This window comes from Danio aesculapii, chromosome 3 (genome assembly GCF_903798145.1).
Source record: "Danio aesculapii chromosome 3, fDanAes4.1, whole genome shotgun sequence".
NCBI classification, from domain to species: Eukaryota; Metazoa; Chordata; class Actinopteri; order Cypriniformes; family Danionidae; genus Danio; species Danio aesculapii.
This window is the reverse complement of record NC_079437.1, coordinates 23,855,820-23,877,823: the sequence shown is the minus strand read 5'-3', so window position 1 is coordinate 23,877,823 and position 22,004 is coordinate 23,855,820. Positions and strand designations below refer to the sequence as shown.

General features: G+C 35.3%; 1 protein-coding gene across 1 annotated transcript in view; it reads left to right on the top strand.

Annotated features, from left to right (window-relative positions):
- The window catches only part of LOC130221111 (protein shisa-8), a 108,711-nt gene extending 89,641 nt beyond the window's left edge, over window positions 1-19,070 (top strand). The window contains exons 3-4 of the mRNA XM_056453441.1: window positions 5,962-6,072; window positions 17,296-19,070. Coding sequence (XP_056309416.1) covers window positions 5,962-6,072; window positions 17,296-17,762 — 578 coding nt within the window. The 3' untranslated portion in view covers window positions 17,763-19,070. The remainder of the gene's footprint in view (window positions 1-5,961; window positions 6,073-17,295) is intronic.
- Window positions 19,071-22,004: the final 2,934 nt, after the last annotated feature.

Here is a 22,004-nt window from a genome sequence, read left to right as displayed (position 1 = left end):
TAATATGCTTTCAACTGTATTTTTAAGTTGGTAACCCTTTAAAATAATGGTAAAAGATTATTCAGACTTAATGTAGTGTAATACATTAACTATAGACCATTATTCTAATGTGTTACCTAATTTTTTAACTTGATGTTTTAAGTTTAATTGATGCAAGTTGAAATGACTTGTTAAGTTTGACATAAAACAAAAAATTCAAGGCAGAACAAATCTTTCCAGTGTACTTATTATATTCTTATTGAAACTGTAGTGACAACTATTGTATAGGAAATATCAACTTGTAAAACCTGATTTGCATGCAAGACTGAGCAGCATCTGACCAGTCTCAATTACAAACTGACATTCTTTATTAAGCCATCGAATTAAAGGGAATCAAATCTGGGTTGTTAATTAAAGTATCTCTCGACTTGACTGAGTGTTTTCCCATGCAGACCCATTCTCCTTCACTGCATAACAAACAGAGAAACTAAAAAGAATTGATAAAACTCAGGAGAAGCTGAGAAAAGATGCAGTTGTCACACATTTAATTGTTAGAAGTCTGACACTTCTATTCTGGAACGAGCCTCGGGAGAGAAACACCAGATCGAAGTGGGGCGTTAGAGATCTCTTATTATATGTCTTTATTCTGGAGAGAAATGATGCAAAAATGCCACTGGATACAGTCAATGATATGATTAAGTTCAAATCTAAATGTATACATTTAAATATATGTAAAACATACAGCATTAAAAGTTACAGGACTACAATTTACAGATTAAAATGCTGATGCAAGTTCAGTTCAACCATAAGCAGAGATTCTGAAACCAAACACTGAAAGAATGGAAAGGAAAGAATGAAAGAAAAGTGAAGGAACAGACAGAAATGTCATGTTGTGAAGGAGTTTGACTGGACTATAGGTCTAAATCAGCTGTGTCATTTGCATGAAACATGGTGTATATTTATAAAATATATGAAGTTGTTTAGTAGAAGCGGTTTTCAATCCATAGACTTTAGGTCTTGTGCTGGATGCTAATTATCAAGACATAAAGAGACAGCTTTTAAAATGTGACTATATACAAAATAAAGTGCTGTTCATATTTTTAAAAGAATAAACCGATCAATCAATCAATCAATCAATCAATCAATCAATCAATCAATCAATCAATCAATCAATCAATCAATCAATCAATCCATCTATCCATCTATCAATCAATCTTCCAGGTCTTCCAAGTTCCAATAAGTCTATAGTTTTGCAAAAAATATTTTCTGATTAATTTTCAATGCTTCATAAGATTGTAATACATTCTTTACCCGCCCTCACACACCAAAAAAGTCTATAATGTTATTATTCATCTTAGTAATGGCTTGTATGATGCCTAACTGATCTTTTTAAAGAGATAGTTCACCCAAAACTGAAAATTCTGTCATCATCTACTCACATTTATGTGTTCCCTACCAGTTTGAGATTTTTGTTCTGTTGAATACAAAAGAAGATATTTTGAAGAATGTTTAAAAGCTGTAACCATTGTCATCCATAGTAGGGAAAACAAATCCTATGGAAGTCAATGGTTACAGATCAACATTCTTCAAAATATCTTTATTTGTGCTCAACAGAAGAGATAAAAAAATCTTATAGGTTTGGGACAAAGGCTGAGTAAATGATGACAGAATTTTCAAACTTTGCGTTCACTATCCCTTTAATTATCATTTCCAAAACGATAAGCTGTGGAACATAAATGATGTCTGACAGCAAATTAAAAGCAGATCTGGATTAGAGGACTAGACAACATCAGCGAAATGGAAACATCCTTTTCATAACACCATGTGTTTGCATGCGCACAATTAACCCTTTAAAAATGTGTCAGACGACATCAATAAACACAATGTATGTCTCATATGCGTATGAATCTGACATTATCTGTGACCTGTGTCCATTTGCGGATTTAATTGCATGCATGTGAAGGTTTGTGTGTCTATGTGCTGTAATGATCCGTCCTGCCACACTTAATGTGCATACACGCATTAACGCTGACATGCATACGTTAAGTGCATATACAGACACAAGAGCACAGTGATCTGACAGAATGGGGTCAGTGACCACACAGGCCAGCCCAAAGGGGGGGACACAGCATGTGTGTCCTAAATAACCTTTAGTGACCTCTGCACAGCATGTAGATAGCAGACACTCGCATGTACCACATGTGTGTACCACATTTGTAAATGGATGCTAATTGCACACATGCGCAAACATAACCACAAGACAGAAACAATGCGTTCTGCATATATTAAGTTGTTTCTATTAAGTTGCATAGACCATATTATCTTTTAAGAAAGAGACTCTGTCATACTTTACAGTAATGTTTCATTAATTAATGTTTACTATCTCGAACTAATAATGAACAATACTTGAACAGTATTTATTTATCATAATTACATTTACTAATGCTTTACTAAAATCCGAATTCATACTAGTTATCATTAATTAATGCACTGTGAGTTAACATGAACTAACATGAACAAATACTGTAATAATTGTATTGTTTATTGTTTGTTCATGTTAGTAAATGCCTTAATTCTACCTTATAGTAAAGTGTTACCAGAGACTCTAGTAATCTCATATCGCCTATACAGTTTCAGAGCTTGTTTTATTAATTAGCTGTCATTTTTACTCACTGTTTGAAATCAAAGATGTAACAATTCTTTTGTTTCAGTAAGGATTTAGAGATGATTCAGGATTGAAGCTGTAGGTAATGTTGTAAATGTAAATAATATTCAGTTTCTTGCACAGATTAACCATTTTGCTTTGAAAGACTTGAATGTATCATCAAAAGCTGCGGGTGAAAGGCACAATTTTGTTTTGCTTGTATGTTTTCCTTTATTTATTTATTTTTACTCACAAAGTGCTGGCAGCCATTGATTACGTGAATCACCAAAAACCACAGTTTCAGCTAAAAAACTTCTCTAGAGGAGAGACAAAATGTCACCTATTTATAATTAATGTACAGTGTTTATTATTTTGCAGTGGCTTATTATTTTGTTTTTATATATGAGAATGGACTATATAGTCAGGATATTTGTATTTTAAATGATTTTTTAAAATTTGTTAAGTGAGTGACTTCATTCTTCATCATTTGGTCTAAATTTTCTTGTCCCAATGAAATTTTTCAGAGCTACACTGTAAAAAATAAATCTGTAAAATTTACAGTAAAAAATGGCAGCTGTGGTTGCAAATATTTTACCGTTAAAAATACGAGAGCTGTCACTGGGGTGATACCTTTTTAAAAGGTACCTAAAGGGTCCCTATTAATAATTGAAGGGTACATATTAGTACCTAAACAGTACAAAAGTGTACCTCTCAAAATGTTTAGGTACAAATATATTGTTTTGAGGTACCAATATGGACCCTTTAAGTACAAATGTGTATCTTTTGAAGAGGTACCACCCCAGTGACAGCTCTTGTTCCTTTATTTCCGAGAGTGTATAAGCTCACTCGTTCTCTCAGGTCAGCTGATCAGCTTCTCCTGATTGTGTCAAAAACAACGCGTAAGCATAGAAGGGGTCGTGCTTTCACTGTGACAGGTCTTAGACTTTGGAATGAGTTGCCGCTGACCATTAGACAGGCCTCTTCTGTGTTCTCATTTAAATCAGCTCTTAAAACTTGTTTGTTTTCATTGCCATTTGACACCTGATCTTGACCCCTGGTTATTTTAATTCATGTGCCTTTTTAAGTAGTTTAGCTATATTCTATAATGTATTTTATGTATTTTATAGATTATTATGCTTATTTTGTTGTATATTTACAGAACAAAATATAGTTTCATTTGTCTGTACTACACTCTCACAAATTTTTTTACAATGTTGTACTAAAATAAGGTACAAACCCTTGTCACCAGGGCAGTACCTTTTTATGGAACAGAACTGTACCTTAAGACAAGAAAACTAATTTGTACCATTGCAGTTTGTACCTTTAGGGACATGATTTGTACTATGGGAAACCAAAATGTACCCTTGTTTTTAAAACCGCAGACACAATACTGTACCTTCATCAAAGGTACAAATGTGATTCATAAAGGTACCACTGAGTGACAAGACACTTTGTACCTGAACAGTGTCAAATGTGTTCCTTCAAGAACAAATTTAAAAAGGCATTTTGCTTTAACCAAAATGCGTCAATTTATTTTGAGTAAACATAAACATCATTATAAACTTTTTTAGAAAAGTTTCTTTTTGTGTAAATGCACATTTTCCATTTACAATAAAGAATAAAAATACTTTAACATCAATCAAAAGATTATTTTTTTGCTAAACATTACACAACACTTTTCACAAAAAGTTACAGAAACACATTCTCCCATGTACAATATAACTTAAAAAAATATATATAAACATTTTTTCTCTAATTTAATTCAACTATGCAAAAGTATTGTACCGAGATATGCACAATGTTTGATTAGTTTTACAATAGTAAAATGTCTGCATGAACACTTTGCATATGCAGGACTTTTTCTAGCTTACGTGCGTTGTGCAAAAGCAAACGCCAAAAGGTGTGGATATTAATAATGAAAATGTATTTATCAGAAAATGCTTACCAAATGTTTATTAAAAATGCCTTTAATGTTTAGTTTACAATACCTATAGTTTTTTTTTACCAGTTGTTTTTTTTATAGAGTTTCTTTAAACATATGCTTTTTAATGATTCAAGTTTTAATATGGAAATTATTCATAAAATCACTTTGCCTTTCCAGAAATATTTATTTTCATAGATATTGTAATAATTGTGTACAATTGTGTACCTTCATATCAATTGTACAATGAAAAATACAGAACAGTATCATAAAAGGTAATTTCATAGAAGCTACTATTTTTACAAAAGTACAAAACTGTTCCTTAAGGAACATTATTTGTACCACCGTGTGTCTTTTTTTCTGAGAGTGTAGCATGAAGGTTAATATTATTAAACTAGAAACAGAAAGCTGCTCCTACATACTGTATGTACTGTACATCTAATGAGGAATGTAATGAAATATTTGGAACTGGAGACAATCAGATTCTCCCTAAAAAAAGAAAGAAGTCAAATTCTATCAAATCTGGCAACCTTTTATGGATTATTTTAAAAATATAACTTCTGCAAGAAATAGTTAAATCGAAGAGGATTAATTTAGATAAAACAGAAGACTAGTGTTTTATTTATTTATTTATTAGCATTATTTTTGCATTTATTTCATTATGTTTCCTTTTTGTAATTTTTTAAAAGTATTGTATTAATCTATTATCACTATACTTCTGTATGGATCGTTTGTATATTGCATGTTTTATTGTCAATTGTTGTGTGAATGTTTGTTGGACCAAATTTGTAAGTTGTTGTGTTTGAATGTCTGAAAACAATAAAGTAAAAAAAAAAAAAAATTGCATTAAAGATAAAAATATAGGCTACAATATATATAGAGAGAGAGAGAGAGCTGAATATGCAATATCTTAGGGATCTCCACTTCTTATGTCAATTGATCTTATTTGATGGAGTTTTTCAGTGAAAAGTAAAAAAAAAGAGTAATTATAAACTTAAGTCTCTTTTTAAGTGTACATGCATAAAATATAACTGTGTGTAATTTGAATTTGAATAAAACTGCAGTGTTATGTAAAAGCAGCCTCCATTAACATAATAAACACATTCATTTAAAGTGACTTCAAAATCCAAACACAAGAATCAGCTGATGTGATCAGTGTGAATCCATGACCTTGCTGTCACCTGAGCTCCAGCTTTAAGATCTTCCTCTGTCTGCATGTATGTCCTTCATTCCCCTTGCTTAAATGAACAGCAGGGTTTCTCCTTTACTGTATAATCACATGCACTCATCTCTTTAAAAAATGTGCTGACTTCCCGTTTACTAACGCAACCCCTCCTTCTTGTGTCCCTTTCTCTCTTTTCTTCACTCTTTCATTCCTCCTTGTCCTCTTTTCTCCATGCTTTCTCTCCTCCTCCAGAGCACAATCACCTGAATAACGTCACGCTTCCTCCTTTGAGTCCCGCAATGACCCTTTCTCAGCCACACAACAACCTGGGCTTCAACAAATATTCCTCTCTAAAGACCATGGGTAAGACACACATCACACACCACCGCCTCTTTAATCTTTCACACATACAGCTTTTCCTGGTAAATTACTCTTGAATTACCATTTTGTGACTATGTGTAAACAGAACGCTTTATCGTTTATATATATATATATATATATATATATATATATATATATATATATATATATATATATATATATATATATATACACATACATATATACACACACACACAGTTAGGTCTATAGATATTTGGTCATTGACACAATTCTAACATTTTTTGGCTCTATACACCAACACAATGGATTTGAAATGAAACAAACAAGATGTGCTTTAACTGCAGACTGTCAGCTTTAATTTGAGGGTATTTACAATCAAATCAGGTGAACGCTGTAGGAATTTCAACAGTTTGCATATGTGCCTCCCACTTGTTAAGGGTCCAAAAGTAATAGAAAAGAATAATAATAAGAAAATTAGACTTTCACTTTTTAATACTTGGTTGCAAATCCTTTGCACTCAATTACAGCCTGAAATCTGGAACACATAGACATCACCAGACACTGGGTTTCATCTCTGACAAACACATTCATTTAGTGACTTCAAAATCCAAACACAAGAATCAGATGATGTGATCAGTGTGAATCTAAGTTAGGGTAATTAGGCAAGAAACAATGGTTTGCTCTGAAGACAATCGAAAAAAAATATTGCTTAAGAGGGCTAAAAATAATATTGACCTTAAAATGGTTTTTGAAAATGTAAAAAACTTATTTCATTCTAGCCTAAATAAAACAAATAAGACTTTCTCCAAAATAATTTTTTATAGGAAATACTGTGAAAAATTCCCTGCTCTGTTAAACATAATTTGGGAAATACTTGAAAAATAAAAAATAGTACTAATCATTTTGACTTTAACTGTATTTATGTAAGAGTTTCTTTGTGATTCAGACTTTGTATCTTGCAATTTAGATTTTCTCTCAGAATTCTTAGATTGCGTCTCGCAATTTAGACTTTCTTTTAACCATTTAGACTAAGTTTTAACCATGAAAATCAGAATTTATATCTTACAATTCAGTTTATTTTTCATAATTCTGAGTTACTATACTACTTTGTGGTAAATACTATTTTGTGGTTGTAACCTCTTTTCATAAGGTTTTTTTTAATATTCATGAGTTATTTTTTACTTAAAAAGTTAACATAGTTAAAAAGTTAACATATCACAAGTCTACATTTATGTATCTCAATTCTAACTTGTTTCTCACAATCCTGGTTTAATCCCCGCATTTTTCACTGAATTTCACAGAATTTTGAGATGAAAAAAAATTGTTAGACAGAAAAAAAGTGTGAGATATAAACTACACTACCTGACAAAAGTCAGATAGTGTAGAGCAAAAGAGCAACAAATAATAACTTGAGTTCTAGTTGATCATTCGGAAAAGTGTCAGAAGGTAGATTTTTCGGAATAATCATCTGATGAACAGCATCCCAATCATCACAAATACTGCAGAAGATTCTCACAGAAATTGGTCAAGTTTGGTGAGGGAAAAATCATGATTCGGGGTTACATTGAGTATGGAGGTGTGCGAGAGATCTGCAGAATGGATTGCAACATCAACTGCCTGAGGTATCAAGACATTTGTGTGGCCATTACATTACAAACCACAGAAGAGGGTAGATTCTCCTTCCCATACTTCAGCCTCCACATCAAAGTTTTTACAAACAAAAGAGGTCTAGGTGCTCCAGGATTGTCCAGTCCAGTCACCAGATTTGAACATTATTGAGCATGTCTGGGGTAAGATGAAGGCATTGAAGATGAATCCAAAGAATCTTGATGAACTCTGGGAGTCCTGCAAGAACGCTTTCTTTGACATTCCAGATGACTTTATTAATAAGTTAATTGATTCATTGCGGATATGTATGGATGCAGTCCTTCAAGTTCATGGGAGTCATACGCAATATTAATTCTTTCTCCACTGCACCATGACTTTATATTCTATACTGTACATTATTTCTGTTAAGTGACAAGACTTTTGTCTAAGCAAAGTCAGACCTTACCCTCCTAATTAAATAACTAAAAATCAAGGCTTAATCATATTTTATTTTATTAAATAAGCTTAATCTAGAGGCCTTTGCCTTTCATATTAGCCTCTTCTAATACCAAATGATCAACTAGAAGTCAAGTTATTATTTTTTATTCCTAAAACTTGGATAGGCGACAAGACTTTTGTCAGGTAGTGTATACAGTACAGTAAGATGAAAAGCTGCAATTACATTTTGTGCTTTTTATTCTGTGGTGTAAACAGGCTTCTAAACTAAAATGCTTAACCTTATTTTACTGAAGGAAGAAATTGGTGCAGCATTTACTGTGTTTTCTAATTACTGACATCACCGAGTTTATAAATATGGAGTCCTACCAGTAAAAAAACCCTGAAATGTAGGTAAAAACACATTTGAGCATTTACCTTAAAAGTCAGTCTGGTCATTTTACAGTAATTTACCGGAACTACTGTGTGAAGTGGGCTAATATCCACACTAACAGCTTTGGTAATGTACACCATAAACGCCACACACATGTTCATCAAGGTCACTTTACCCACAACCACTGATTACCATTGCAAATGTTTCCCAGTGTCATTGACTGCAGGGTAAACACACAACCTCACGCATATATGAACATGATAATCCCATATGCAAATATCACATCTCACATCATGAAAAAACTCACATGTTGTTAAAATCACAGCAACTTTACTGTCAGGTGAGTGATCTGGAGAGCGCGTGCAGTACACACATACAGATATGCTAATGGACTCAAACACAAGATAAGTAATGCGACCTTATCAATGTCAGTCAGGCTTGAAACAGACCAGCAGCTTCACCAAACAACCCGCTAACCTTCATTCTTATTGCGTTTCCTCCTGAGAGATGTGAAAATACATGCTCTCTGAGAAATGGAGGCTGATGGGAAATCGTTTGTTAAGTACTAATGAGTTCTATATGAAAAGAAGGAAAAATATATGTCATATACGCTGAACGAATAACAGCCTGAAAACACAGAAACAGACTCAAGGACACTAAAGCTTGTTACAGGGATCGTTGTTATATTTGAAGTTAATTTACTCACCCTCAGTCCATCCAATAAATAAGTGCACTGAATGCTTTTATCTAAAACCATAAGCCTTAGTGCTTTATATTTGTGTTCAGTTCAGTTCAATTCATCTTTATTTCTATAGCACTTTTACAATGTAGATTACAATTGTGTCAAAGCAGCTTAACATACTGTAGAAGTTCTAGTAGATTGAAACTATGTCAGTCCGGTTTTCGGCCAGTCAGCTCTTTCAGACTTTCTCAGGCAAAACGAAACAAACGAACGAATGAACAAAACGAAAACACGAACAAAACGAAATGAAACTAAACAAAAACAAAAACTCATTAACTTTGCTTTTAAAAGGACCAATTCTGACTATTAACTAGTGGATTATTAGTGCCCAATTATTAATATACTGACTTTTTACTTGTATTTATAAAGCACATTTTCTGAATGATCTTATTCAACATCCCTAGTCTTAATATCTAAACCCAACTACTATCTTTATATACAGTATATTTATATACAGTAAAAATGTTGACAAGCAGCAAATTGGGAGTTTGTTGAGCTAAAATTCATAATTAATGATTTGCTAATAGCAAACATTGTAGCTCAAAATAAAGTGTGACCAGAAACTAATACATGTGGCTCCTGATGATACATCCAATATTATGAAGCAAAACAATTGGTCTGGTCAGATTGGATCTTATCTTTGCCTTCTGAAATTGTAAGCGTGGTTTGAGGATGAAAAAGATGTACACTCAAATAAGTGAATAACTGCTGCTTGTTCAAACTAACTGTTTTAAATGTACTGAGACGACACAATTCTTGTCCACTTAAATCTGTAAACCTTTACATTAACTTAAGCATTCTGTGTTGGGACAACATGAAGGAATTTTGTTGGTCCAACTACTTAGGGGATTTGTAGTTCCCAGCATCCTTTGTGTGAGATTGAATTAATAGAGGGAAATGTTGACAATAAAAGTAATCTTAGGAATTTAAAGTTAATAGAAAGACTAGTCTAATCTTCACATTAGTTTGAAGATTTAGAAGAGTTTTATCTGATGCTTTGAGTTTTGAGATTACCACCTTGCAGAAGCACCCATGCTTTGAGTTTTGGCAGCAAAAATGCAGTGTGATGCTTTGCTCAGTGAGCAATAACAGTCCTAAAATGGGTTCTGAGATCAGTCTAAGTACTGTGTACAGTTGAAGTCAGAATTACTAACCCCCCTTTGATTTTTTTTTTCTTTTTTAAATATTTCTCAAATGATGTTTAACTATAACAAGGGGAGTGACACTGACAACAGAAGTCCAGATCCACATGCAGGTTTATTAGCAAGGTCAGGCAAGCAGTGGTCAATACAGGGGCAAACAGATGTAGAGGGGCAATCCAGAGTTGTAGTCAAAATAACAGGCAGATGGTCACAAGGCAGGCAGCAAACAGGATTAAACAAATAAACAAGACGAGGATCAAAAACACTGAAAAATAAGACAAAGGAAAACGTGTTGTAGTGTCACTAAAACAGTAGACAAGACTCAGCAATGAGTGTCTCAAAGTGAGCTGTATATACTGTATGTGTGTGTAATCAATACTTGAGCAGCATCAGCTGTGTGTATGCAATCAGTCAGGATCTGGAACTGGTTGTGTGTGTGTGTGTGTGTGTGTGTGTGTGTGTGTGTGTGTGTGTGTGTGTGTGTGTGTGTGGAGCATGACTGGGTCTTATAGTCCAGAAATGGCGGATTTGTAATCTGCAGCTTCTAGATCGCTGGTGATCATGACATTAACAGAGCAAGGGAATTTTCACAGTATGTCTGATAATATTTTTTCTTCTGGAGAAAGTCTTATTTGTTTTATTTCGGCTTTAATAAAAGCAGTTTTTAAACTTCTAAAAACAGTTTTAAGGTCAAAATTATTAGCTATATTTTTTTCGATAGTCTACAGAACAAAACATCGTTATACAATAACTTGCCTAATTTCTATAACCTGCCTAGTTAACCTAATTAACCTAGTTAAGCTGTATAAAAGTGTCTTGAAAAATATCTAGTAAAATATTATTTACTGTCATCACGGCAAAGATAAAATAAATCAGTTATTAGAAATGAGTAATTACAACTATTATGTTTAGAAATGTGTTGAAAAAATCTTCTCTCCATTAAACAGAAATTAGGGAAAAAAATAAACATGGGAACTAATAATTCAGGAGGGCTAATAATTCTAACTTCAACTAAATGTAACTCATGAAATATGCTTAAAATGGCTCTTTTAGTTCATTTAGGATAACTTCAAATACAATTAAGAGACTTCAAAACGTACGACACAGACATAAATGATATTATCAGACCTTTGAGTTTAAGTTAAATAAAAATACAAACCTATTTTAACTTTTATTTGATAAAATCATGTTGGACCAACTCAATTGCATTTAATTGTGTAAATTTCTTTTTTAGCTGGTGCTAAACTAATTTATTATATGGAAATCCTGTCCTCAATTAAATAGAGTTTATCCAATGATTTATTTTTTGAGTGAAACATGAACAAATTCAGGCCCTTTCAGCTCACAACTAACACAGAATATTTGAAACACAACTCCTCTAGAAAAAGCGGCTTCTAAAAGATAGGGTGTGAGAGCACCACACGTCTCTCACACACACAGACACAGAAACACACACACACATTTTTTTTTTTTTACTTTCTGGCAAACTATAAACCCTTTCCTATTTCTGGTACGGTAAATGTGCCAAACCGTGAGTAAACCTATGAGTAAACCGTGCAGACTGACATTTGATTTTATTTCTGTTAATGCTACTTCTACAATTATTATTATTATTATTATTATTATTATTATTATTATTATTATTATTATTATTATTATTATTGTTGTTGTTGTTGTTGTTATTATTGTTATTATTCACAACTATAAAAAATTATAATAATTATTATTATTATTAACCATTATTATAAATAATAACAACAACAATAATAATAATAATAATAATAATAATAATAATAATAATAATAATAATAATAATTATTATTATTATTATTATTATCATTTGCGATTGTTATTAATAATAATAATGTTAATTATGATTATTAACTATTATTATAAATAATAATAACAATAGTAATAACAATTATTATAATTGTTATTAACAATCATTATAATAATAATAATAATAATAATAATAATAATAATAATAATAATAATAATAATAATAATAATAATAATAATGATTTCTTAGTTATTTTATTTTCCCAGAGATGGGTTGCGGCCGGAAGGGCATCCGCTGCGTAAAACATGTGCTGGAGAAGTTGGCAGTTCATTCCGCTGTGGCAACCCTGAATAATAAAGGGATTAAGCCGAAAAGAATATGAATGAATGAACAATTATTTTATCGTGTTGTGCATGTTCTCGACAGCTATTATAAGATTCACACATTTGATTTCTTTTCTTTACACCTGTGGTTACAGTATAGTAGAATCTCACTAATATAAAAAGAACTGTGGACTAAATATGAAAATCAGGATCATCAAAGAGACAGGAGAGGATCATACGCACAAATGCTGAAACGGATTTATTTTCCCTCCATCAGAGGAAGTGTAGTTTTAGATTATAGTGTCTGTTGGATGGCTGCGTTTGGATCAGCTCTGACTGTGCTTGGCAAGGAGAGAGTTCAGCAGGGCAAGCGGAGGCAAAGACGAGAGGATGACGGAGGAACATGCGCACAGAGATGCCTGGAGTGAATGGAGTGCTTAAGAAAACTTCTCTGTACAGTCTTCATTTAAGAATAATGATCATAAAGAAAAGACAGATAGAGATGGAGACAATAGACCGAGATAGAGGCAAACTAAGGGAAATAAAAAGTCGTGAAGAAGGAAAGAAAAATAGGAACAGAGAAGCTGTGGGAACATTTACCGTCTGTTCATTAGTTTGATACATATGTTCACTCTCTGAGCACTTCCTGTGTGTGACATCATCAGCCACTTATGTCACACTCTCTCGTGTTGCAGAGCCTGAATAACCCTCAGGACTAAAAACACACACACACACACACACGCACACACACACACACACACACACACACACACACACACACACACACACACACACACACACACACACACACACACACACACACACACACACACACACACACACACACACACACACACACACACACACACACACACACACACACACACACACACACACACACACACACACACACACACACACACACACACACACACACACACACACACACACACACACACACACACACACAGTGAGGAGTTTCCATTGATTGATTAATTCATAGCTAATGAACTTATGAGCTAATGATGTGTTCAATATCCTAAGCCTCTCATAAACAAAAACAAAAAGTATATATTATATAACATACAAAAAGATTTATTAAAACAGTATTTAAAGTGTTTAGTGTAACCATGAAGATGTTTTTATTATAGGGTTCCAAAAATGAAGATAAAACCCAAAACTCATCTACATAATAATGGGTAATACAGTATCTTAGAAGATACAAAAGCTGCCACTGTGGTTGTATTCTTTTCATAAGGTGCACGTTTCTACCTAATGGGTCCACAATGGGGCTATACATGTGCATATTAGTAGCTTAAAAAGTAAAAAAAAATGCACCTCATGGTACAACAAAACAACAAAATAGTTTTTTAAGTACCAATGTGGATACAAATGTGTGCCCTTTATAAAGGTACCACAATAGTAGCAGCTTTTGTATTTAATATATGCTGTTCATAACACAGTATATACAGTATTAGAAACCAAAACTGAAAGTCTGTGATAACATTAATGGGTCTGTAACTGATTTAATTCATTTGACTGAATTAAATGACTGTGAAGTGTGATATTGCTTTTATATAACAGTTCGAGGCCATAATCGTGTGTATAAAAAAGAAAATCAAACACGGAGACCCTCAAAAACTATTTTGCATGAGGAACTACTTTCTTCAGCCATTCATTCACATGTGCAGCTGACGTCAGAACAGCAGTAACCAATGCTACTTCACAAATGTCACGTTAGAGCTAGTATTTGAATGATTCTCTAGCATAATGTCTAAAGTGATGACAAGAGAGGCGATTTTGCTGACATTTTAAGATTATAAAGGTGAACGGCATGAAATGCCATCAGTCTACAGAGATTTCCCAGTATTTCACTGTTGAAATCAAGATATCACAATAATATAATTTTATAATATATACCTTTGACTTTTTATTCAGTTTGGGGTCTCATTTTATCTGTAACACTGTAAGCTATGACATCGACTTGCTTTTTACTACAAAGACGCCATTTTGCATGCATACATAACATAGTAAACAATGTAAACAACAGGTCTCCGGCAGAAACGGTGACATAAACAAACGAATAACCATCCATAATTCAACACTATTGTGTCAGTGGACTAAATGTGTTCGATGGGATTTTGTTCTGTGGACTCTTACCTTTCAACATAAACCCTGATGTACAGTAATGAATGCGTGTGTGTCTTGTTTTTATGGTGATATTCACTCTGTATTTAATAAGCGTTTTCTGTACAACTTACACAAATTTAGCAAATACATTCTTTATGAGCTTCCCTTTGAAAAACAACTAGCTACAATCACTGCTTGAGGGCCGTAGCTTTAGAATGATGTATAGTTTGTTAAGATTACACATGTTCATTTTGAGATAATCTACAAGTAAACACTGAAATGTTAAGAAACAGCTAGTGCCCCTAGTGCGTCCACGCCCTGATGCTGGCTAAGAGGTTTAAACCTGAAAAAGCCAAAGCAAAGCAAACACTACCAGTTTCTGTGATATAAATACAGCACTACAAAATACAAATGAGAGAGATCGACTCAGAATGTCACTAAACTGATTTATAATGATTTGTTCAGCTGTAGTTTAAAACTTACGTTGAGAAAATGCTGAGTTATCTCCCTCTAAGGACTTATTATGCGGTCTATGTTACCAACTAGTGGCAGAACATCAACCATCACTTTCTTTGGTCTGCTCAGACAGGCTGATGGCCGCTGATGCACTGAATCTCCGAAATTATAAATATTTTTAAAATAGGCACTATCCTTATAAATAAACTGCATAGTTACAATCTAAACAACTACATTCTTGACTAAAAAGCCTCAAAAGTACATTATGTTGTCCAACAGCAGCAATATTTGTAAAACTGTAAAGTGTCCTCTACTTGTTGCTGTATGTGAGCAGAGTAATACACAAGGGTGAAGAGGCTGAGTGCTGTTACTTGCAGTATATATACTTTTGATTATGTCAGTTTTTTCTTCTTTGTTTTTATTTTATTATCAAAGAAAAATCAAAAGAATAGAAAACTATATTGTGATTTATAATTGTTATTAATAAAATAGTTTGAAATTGTTGACAAGTTTTTCTATAATGAAAACATTAGCCTCTAAATTGCAGTGAAATGGAATCATAAGCCAAGTGAAGCTTCACACCGCTAATTTGTGTGTTTGCAGTTGTGTTTTTTTAAATCTGTTCTTCTCTTGCTCATTATCAGCATCCTTCTCTTTAAATACACTCCCTAATTAATTCATGCTAACTGAATATACTGTACACTGCCCAATTTTTACCTGTTCACTGAAAGTTAACCGATTTCATCACGTTCAAATTAAAACACTCCTGAACTAAAAAGCACACAAATGTGCATATTGGATGTACACACTTAAAACAATAATGAGCTAATCTGCGTGTCTAACCGCATTAGCAAATTACTGCTTAATTTACTGTCCACGAGAACAAATTAACATCCTCATTTGGGTGAATATGTCAGAATTTGCCACTTCTTCAAACACTTCAGATGTGTAGTGCTGAGACAACATGGTATTAGCCCTCAGCAGCAAACAACGTCCCTAAAACCCCTTCAGGTTTAATTTTGACCTTCTACGCTGATTGTAATACTAGCCGACATTTGCGCGCGCACAACCACAAACAGTGAGCTCATCCATACTGATACGGTCAAAACAATCACAACAGTAGTGGCTAATGCCAACTTCACAGATTTACTTTAATGGCTACAGTTTTTTGGCAGAAACAATGGCTCCCATCAGGCCAGGAGAGCACACGTATACACAAACTATGCTACCTGCTTGTGTGCCTTGCCAGCAGCATTTACAGTATATGATTTAGCTGCAATTCAATCGATATCAAGAAGGGACTGTATAGAAAGTCAGAAAGGGGAGAAAAAGGAGACCAAAATGACAAAACAGTGAGGCAAGGTTGTTTATGTCTGAGGGCAGTGAAGCGAGCGGCCCTGTCTATAGCTTGCAGTGCTCAATGGAGATGGGCTAATTTGACGAGACAGGCTAAAAGGCTAACTCTCCGCTGTCAACTTTTGCTAACATGCTAAACCACATCATGTTCTTATCCTTATTTCTTATCCCTGATCTGTGTCTATTACACAATTAGCTAACTTTTATCAAACTGGTTTAAATATCACTAATTATATTATAATAGTACACACAATAATTAAATGTAAATATTTTTAGTTCTTTTGCGGTTTTTGTAATGAGACCAGAGTAATCATTGATTGGCTCCACAAAGCAAGTGTAAAATATTTCATAATAGAGTTTCATAATAAAAGTGTAACTGTACATTTTAAAAAGTTCTACAAACCTAGATGGCAGGTTGTCTTTGTGCCTCAAAATGTCAATATAGTACCTTTTTACCAGACCAAACCATTCTATTGTCTGCTTTGAACTATGCGCACCTCTTCTCTGGACTATTTTTTTGCATTGATCTGTTCAAACAGCCTCAGGACATACACAATTCATATTTCATCATGACTATGATGTGTACAGCCACAGCTCCCTCAAGTGAATGTATGTGCAGGCATGTGTGTGTGGCGTGAAGTAAATGTGCCAAGGGCATCCTCACATCACACTTGATGACCTTCTGCTCCACGTGTTTTACTCATTAGATCCTCTGAACACTAAATATAGCGATTGTAGTGTGTGACACATGTATTAGGTTTGTACACTGCATACTGTAGGCTGTGCTAGTGTGCAAATGACATTATTAAACAAAACATTTCAATATTTTTCACATTGTTGTTGTATTTTAGCCTCAATGACTCTAATTGTTTGTCTTTCCATTCCCTTTGTCACTGCAGATACTACAGCCAGGGATTACTACCCCAAAAGCTACCCCATGATGGATTACGCACACCGCCAGTCCTCGTCTGCAACCTTCCAGCCGATTGTGTTCCACCCAAAAGATAAGCCCTTCCTTCCCCCTCCAGATATCCATACTCCTTTGGCTATCACCATTACATCTGCTCAAGTCCCCAAGCCCAAGATCTCCAAGACCAACACTCACCCACTCACTTCCAGCTCGGCGTTCAAGGCCTGGGACCCTAACAAGAGCCATGTCCAACATCAAGTCCCTCTCATGGCGCAGCCACAGCCACCGCTGTCCCAGCCTAACAGTCGGCGTCAGGCCTTCTCCAACAAGCGGCAGTTTAGCATCGAGACTCTTCCAGAACTGTTCACGCAGCCTCTGGGGTATGGACAGTCTCCGCATCTCCACCTGAAACACAAGGGACTGCCCACAAACAGCAAAACAGAAGTGACGGTCTGAGGGGAAGCCTGGGAAGGACAAAAACACAAGAAAGCATGATTTCGATTAGACATTGCAACTGGATGTGAAAGCTTCTACACATGCAGTTATATTTATAGTATGTTTCCTACTTTTATTTAATTTGGACTAGAGTTGTATTCACCAGAGAACCGAAGGGGGAAAGCACTGCATGGTCTTGATTCCAATTCATGAAGGGCCTTGTATCCCTGGTAATCGTACTTCCCACTATTCTGGCCTGTTGTTCTTGTACTCCTGGCCTTCAAATGTCTTTTGTGCTTGGGACCCATGTGTCCAATAGCAAAGGGCAGGAGCCTGGCACCTCAGGAGTCTTCACACTCTTCTGGACAAGGCCATTGTGCTGTCAACTTTCATCAGCCAAGAGCTGCCACACAGTGAGATATTATTCCGACAATTCTAGACCACTGAGGACAAAGTACAGCAAAGAAACATAAGGAAGAGGGCAGTGAGAAATCCAGGTGTCCCGTGAGAGAAGAATAAGAGAGTTGTGATGTACAGGTTCTTGGTATTTCAGCCAACAAATAAGGGTCTAGATAAAGTTGGTATAGTCCAATGTGCTCCAAAACTTGTCCAGGGCGCAAACCATCAACATCAAATCTATTCTGGCTGCTTCTATTTCAAACTCTTGTTCGAGACAAACCACAGGTAAAGACAAGGTCAATGAGCAAGTCTCTATTACCGACAGACCTCAAGAGAGACATTTCAGGGGACGAAAGTCGCCCGCAGGTGCCATAGTGACGGAGGAGCACACATCTAGGAGAACAAGTCCTGCAATGTCATAAGTAGCACTGCCAAAGCAAGTTTGCTAAACTGGCCTATGTGTATTTTTTGCAATATCTGTCAAACAGCCTGCTTCTTTTAATACTTCTGAATGTAAATAATTATCCTTTTGGTCGAAGCAAGAACCTATTAATCCAACGGTTTGATGGCCAAGTCTAGCATGTAGCAGCAAAACCTTATTGTAGCATACTAATGCACACAACATGGAAAATCACTAAATGTGGTTGTGGGCATTGGTTTAGGAGTAAAAGAGTTCAGGTGTCTCTGGAGCTGAGGAGAAAAATACCAAGGAAAATGGTAGCAATACTAGGCCTATGTGTCCTCTCTTTCCTCGGGGCAAATGACTGATGGACACAGCTGTCAACCTCACTCCCTCTCTGCCGCTCCAAGCTGTTCCCAGCCAGGCGTTTGGCTGCCACACTGCCACCAAACAGCAGGGGGCGCTGTAATGGATGACAGCCCACTTTGAATACAGCAGATCAAAAAAAGTTCTTGTCTTCTCTTTCATCATCTACAATGGACATGTTGTTTTGCTCTAAGACAGAGGCAACACCACATAACAAAATTTGGATTTGTTTTTATGCACTATGACGGTGACCTCTTGTACCTTTACGTGACAATAAAACATCTGTGTATCGAGCAAACAGCTGTGTCTAAAAAGTAGCACACTTTGTTTGAACAGCCTTGTGCAATTTTACGGGCCGATGACATCTAATGTACAAGCCACCTAGGGACTATTAAAGAGTGTGAAATGTTCAGAGTTCAACGGAACTGCTGCTTAGGGCTGCTTGCAAATAAAACAGCAGTTCTGTGAGAGGCAGAGAAGGATTACTGAACTCAGATAGAGGCGGAACTGCACTCATAACAGTACAAAGCGTCCTTTTCTGAGCACTAGATTGCATTATAGTCACTGCAGTACACGTTACGGCAGTTGGGCCTGTAATGAACTATAAAGAAAGGATGAGAACAGAACAAAGGAAGTGTCTCTCTCTCTCTATCCTCACACCAGCTTCATTTTGGAGGTAATTTGTACTTCTGGACCAACTCCAGGGACAACAACTCCAAAAATATGACAACAAATACAGTTACAGCATGTTCCTAGATGGCTATTTTCAACCATCAAACTGATGCGAGGATGTATCAACATGCTCTCGTGGGTCAGCTTCGAGTCAAACTATCCTGAGCAACAGTGATGCTTCTTTCTGTCTCGGTAGCAATGCCCCCAGGGTGTCATTGGGTTTCAGGGGTAAGCCCGGGAGGACAGACGCAGCTGTCAGACTCTCCTGGCACGGAGATGTTAAGCGATGCCAAGGTGAGCCAGCAACACAGTCCTCTGCCTGAAATGGAGCCACATTGTCGGCCAGGAGGTCATAGAGTCTGTCTTTGAGGAATGCTAGAAAAGAGCGAGTAGAGAAGTTCTAATTGTTGTTAAAACCACATCGACAAAGATGGATCAAATTTCCACCGAATCACATGGAATAAACTTTGTAGAAAACATATTTTGAGCATTGGATTGGTAAGTTACTTACATCTTTTCACAGGTTAAAGATTAAAAAGTGTAATCAAATGAGGTTGAGCGCATTCACACATCTGTTACAAACAAACAAAAGGTGTAAATATCTGCTTCCGAGATCCTTCGGTGTGAAGACTACTTGTTGGTTATTATAAACCACCCGAATAAGCTGAATGACTGTTGTTGCAGATTTCTTCTGTTCTACCAGTGATGTGAATGCCATCGGGTAGCATTTTATCTTTAGCAATACATAATGTATTTTTACTGTTTATGTACTATTTGTCTCTTTTTGTACGGTAAGCGTAACTGGAATCAGAGACGAGCCTGCCGCAGTTGACAACCATTTGACGAAGATGAAGTGCTTCCGAATTTTAACACCCTCCCTTACTAACTTAAAAGATGTCTTGCCATATTTGAAGCTTGCGCTATATGTAAAAAGCCTACGCTTTATTTAATACTTTTTGAAAGATGTATTATAACCAATGCTTGAATGACATGTTAGTTGCCAGTCCAGAAACATGTAATATGTATATTGGAGAATCACATTGTTCCCATTTGTTTGGTGGCTCCATTCGTCTGGTGGTACGTTTGATTGGTCTAATCTTATGCACTATTCTAAGCTGTACCTTTTGTGTATGTATAATTAGGAGGAATTTTTACCAAGGGCTTTTAAAGAGGTCTATGCTCTTAACAGAAGTTTTTGCCCCATGTTAAATATGGAAATGGTTAGTTTTTTGAACGCAATGACAGGGAGTACAGTTGCTTGTGTCGGAGTGGGGATTTTAAGGGTCCACATTTAAGCAATGCTCAGCCCTGTGAGGAAAAATGCTTTACAACAACACACTCTTGGGTTGTGTATTACAGGGTATGCTTACATGACACTTTCAAGTGCAAACTTATGCTTTTGGCAGAAAACTAATATTGTCCAGTCATGTATGCGTCTGACAACCAAAAATATAACATGGGTCATACACTACCTGACAAAAGTCTTGTAATCGATCCCAGTTCTAAGCAACAAATAATAACTTGACTTCTAGTTGATCATTTGGAAAAGTGGCAGAAGGTAGATTTTTCCGATGAATCATTTGTTGAACTGCATCCCAATCATCACAAATATTGCAGAAGACCAATTGGAACCCAAGATTCTCACAGAAATCAGTCAAGTTTGGTGAAGGAAAAGTCATGGTTTGGGGTTACATTCAATATTCAATCTAAAAACAAAGAAGGTCAAGGTACTCCAGGATTGGCCAGCCCATTCACCAGAGAGAACATTATAGAGCATGTCTGGCATAAGATGGAGGAGGCATTGAAGATGAATCCAAAGAATATCGATGAACTCTAGGAGTCTTGCAAGAACGCTTTCTTTGCCATTTTAGATAACTTTATTAATAAGTTAGTCTAGTTAGCTGTTAATCTAGAGACCTTTGCCTTCATATAAGCCACTTCTGATGCCAAATGATCAAGTAGATGTTAAGTTATTATTTGTTGTTCCTAAAACTTGGATAGGCGACAAGACTTTTGTCAGGTATTATAGTATAACATTTTCAAGACACTATGTAAACTGGGATCATAGTTCAAAAAACACAAAAGGAAAAATGTCTGACTTTAGAATACAAATGTCATGTAAACGTACCCTTACAATCCATTTCAAAGCAAAAAACATGTTTCCTGCTTGAGAAAATAGGACTAAACCCTAAAAAGTTATGCAAAACGTGTTAAGAACGAATGAGAAAGCTCATTAATAGAGCTACAAATAAACAACTGCTCTTAGACTGAACTTACCAGCATTAAAGGAAATCCAAGCCAGCTACAGCACTGCAGGTTGATCCTAATTAAAAGTCACTCATTACATCGTTGATAAAGAGAATGACAGGAAGACTAATTAGGCTTGTCAGTTTCTACGTTTTTGTTTGTTTTACCAAAACATTAGC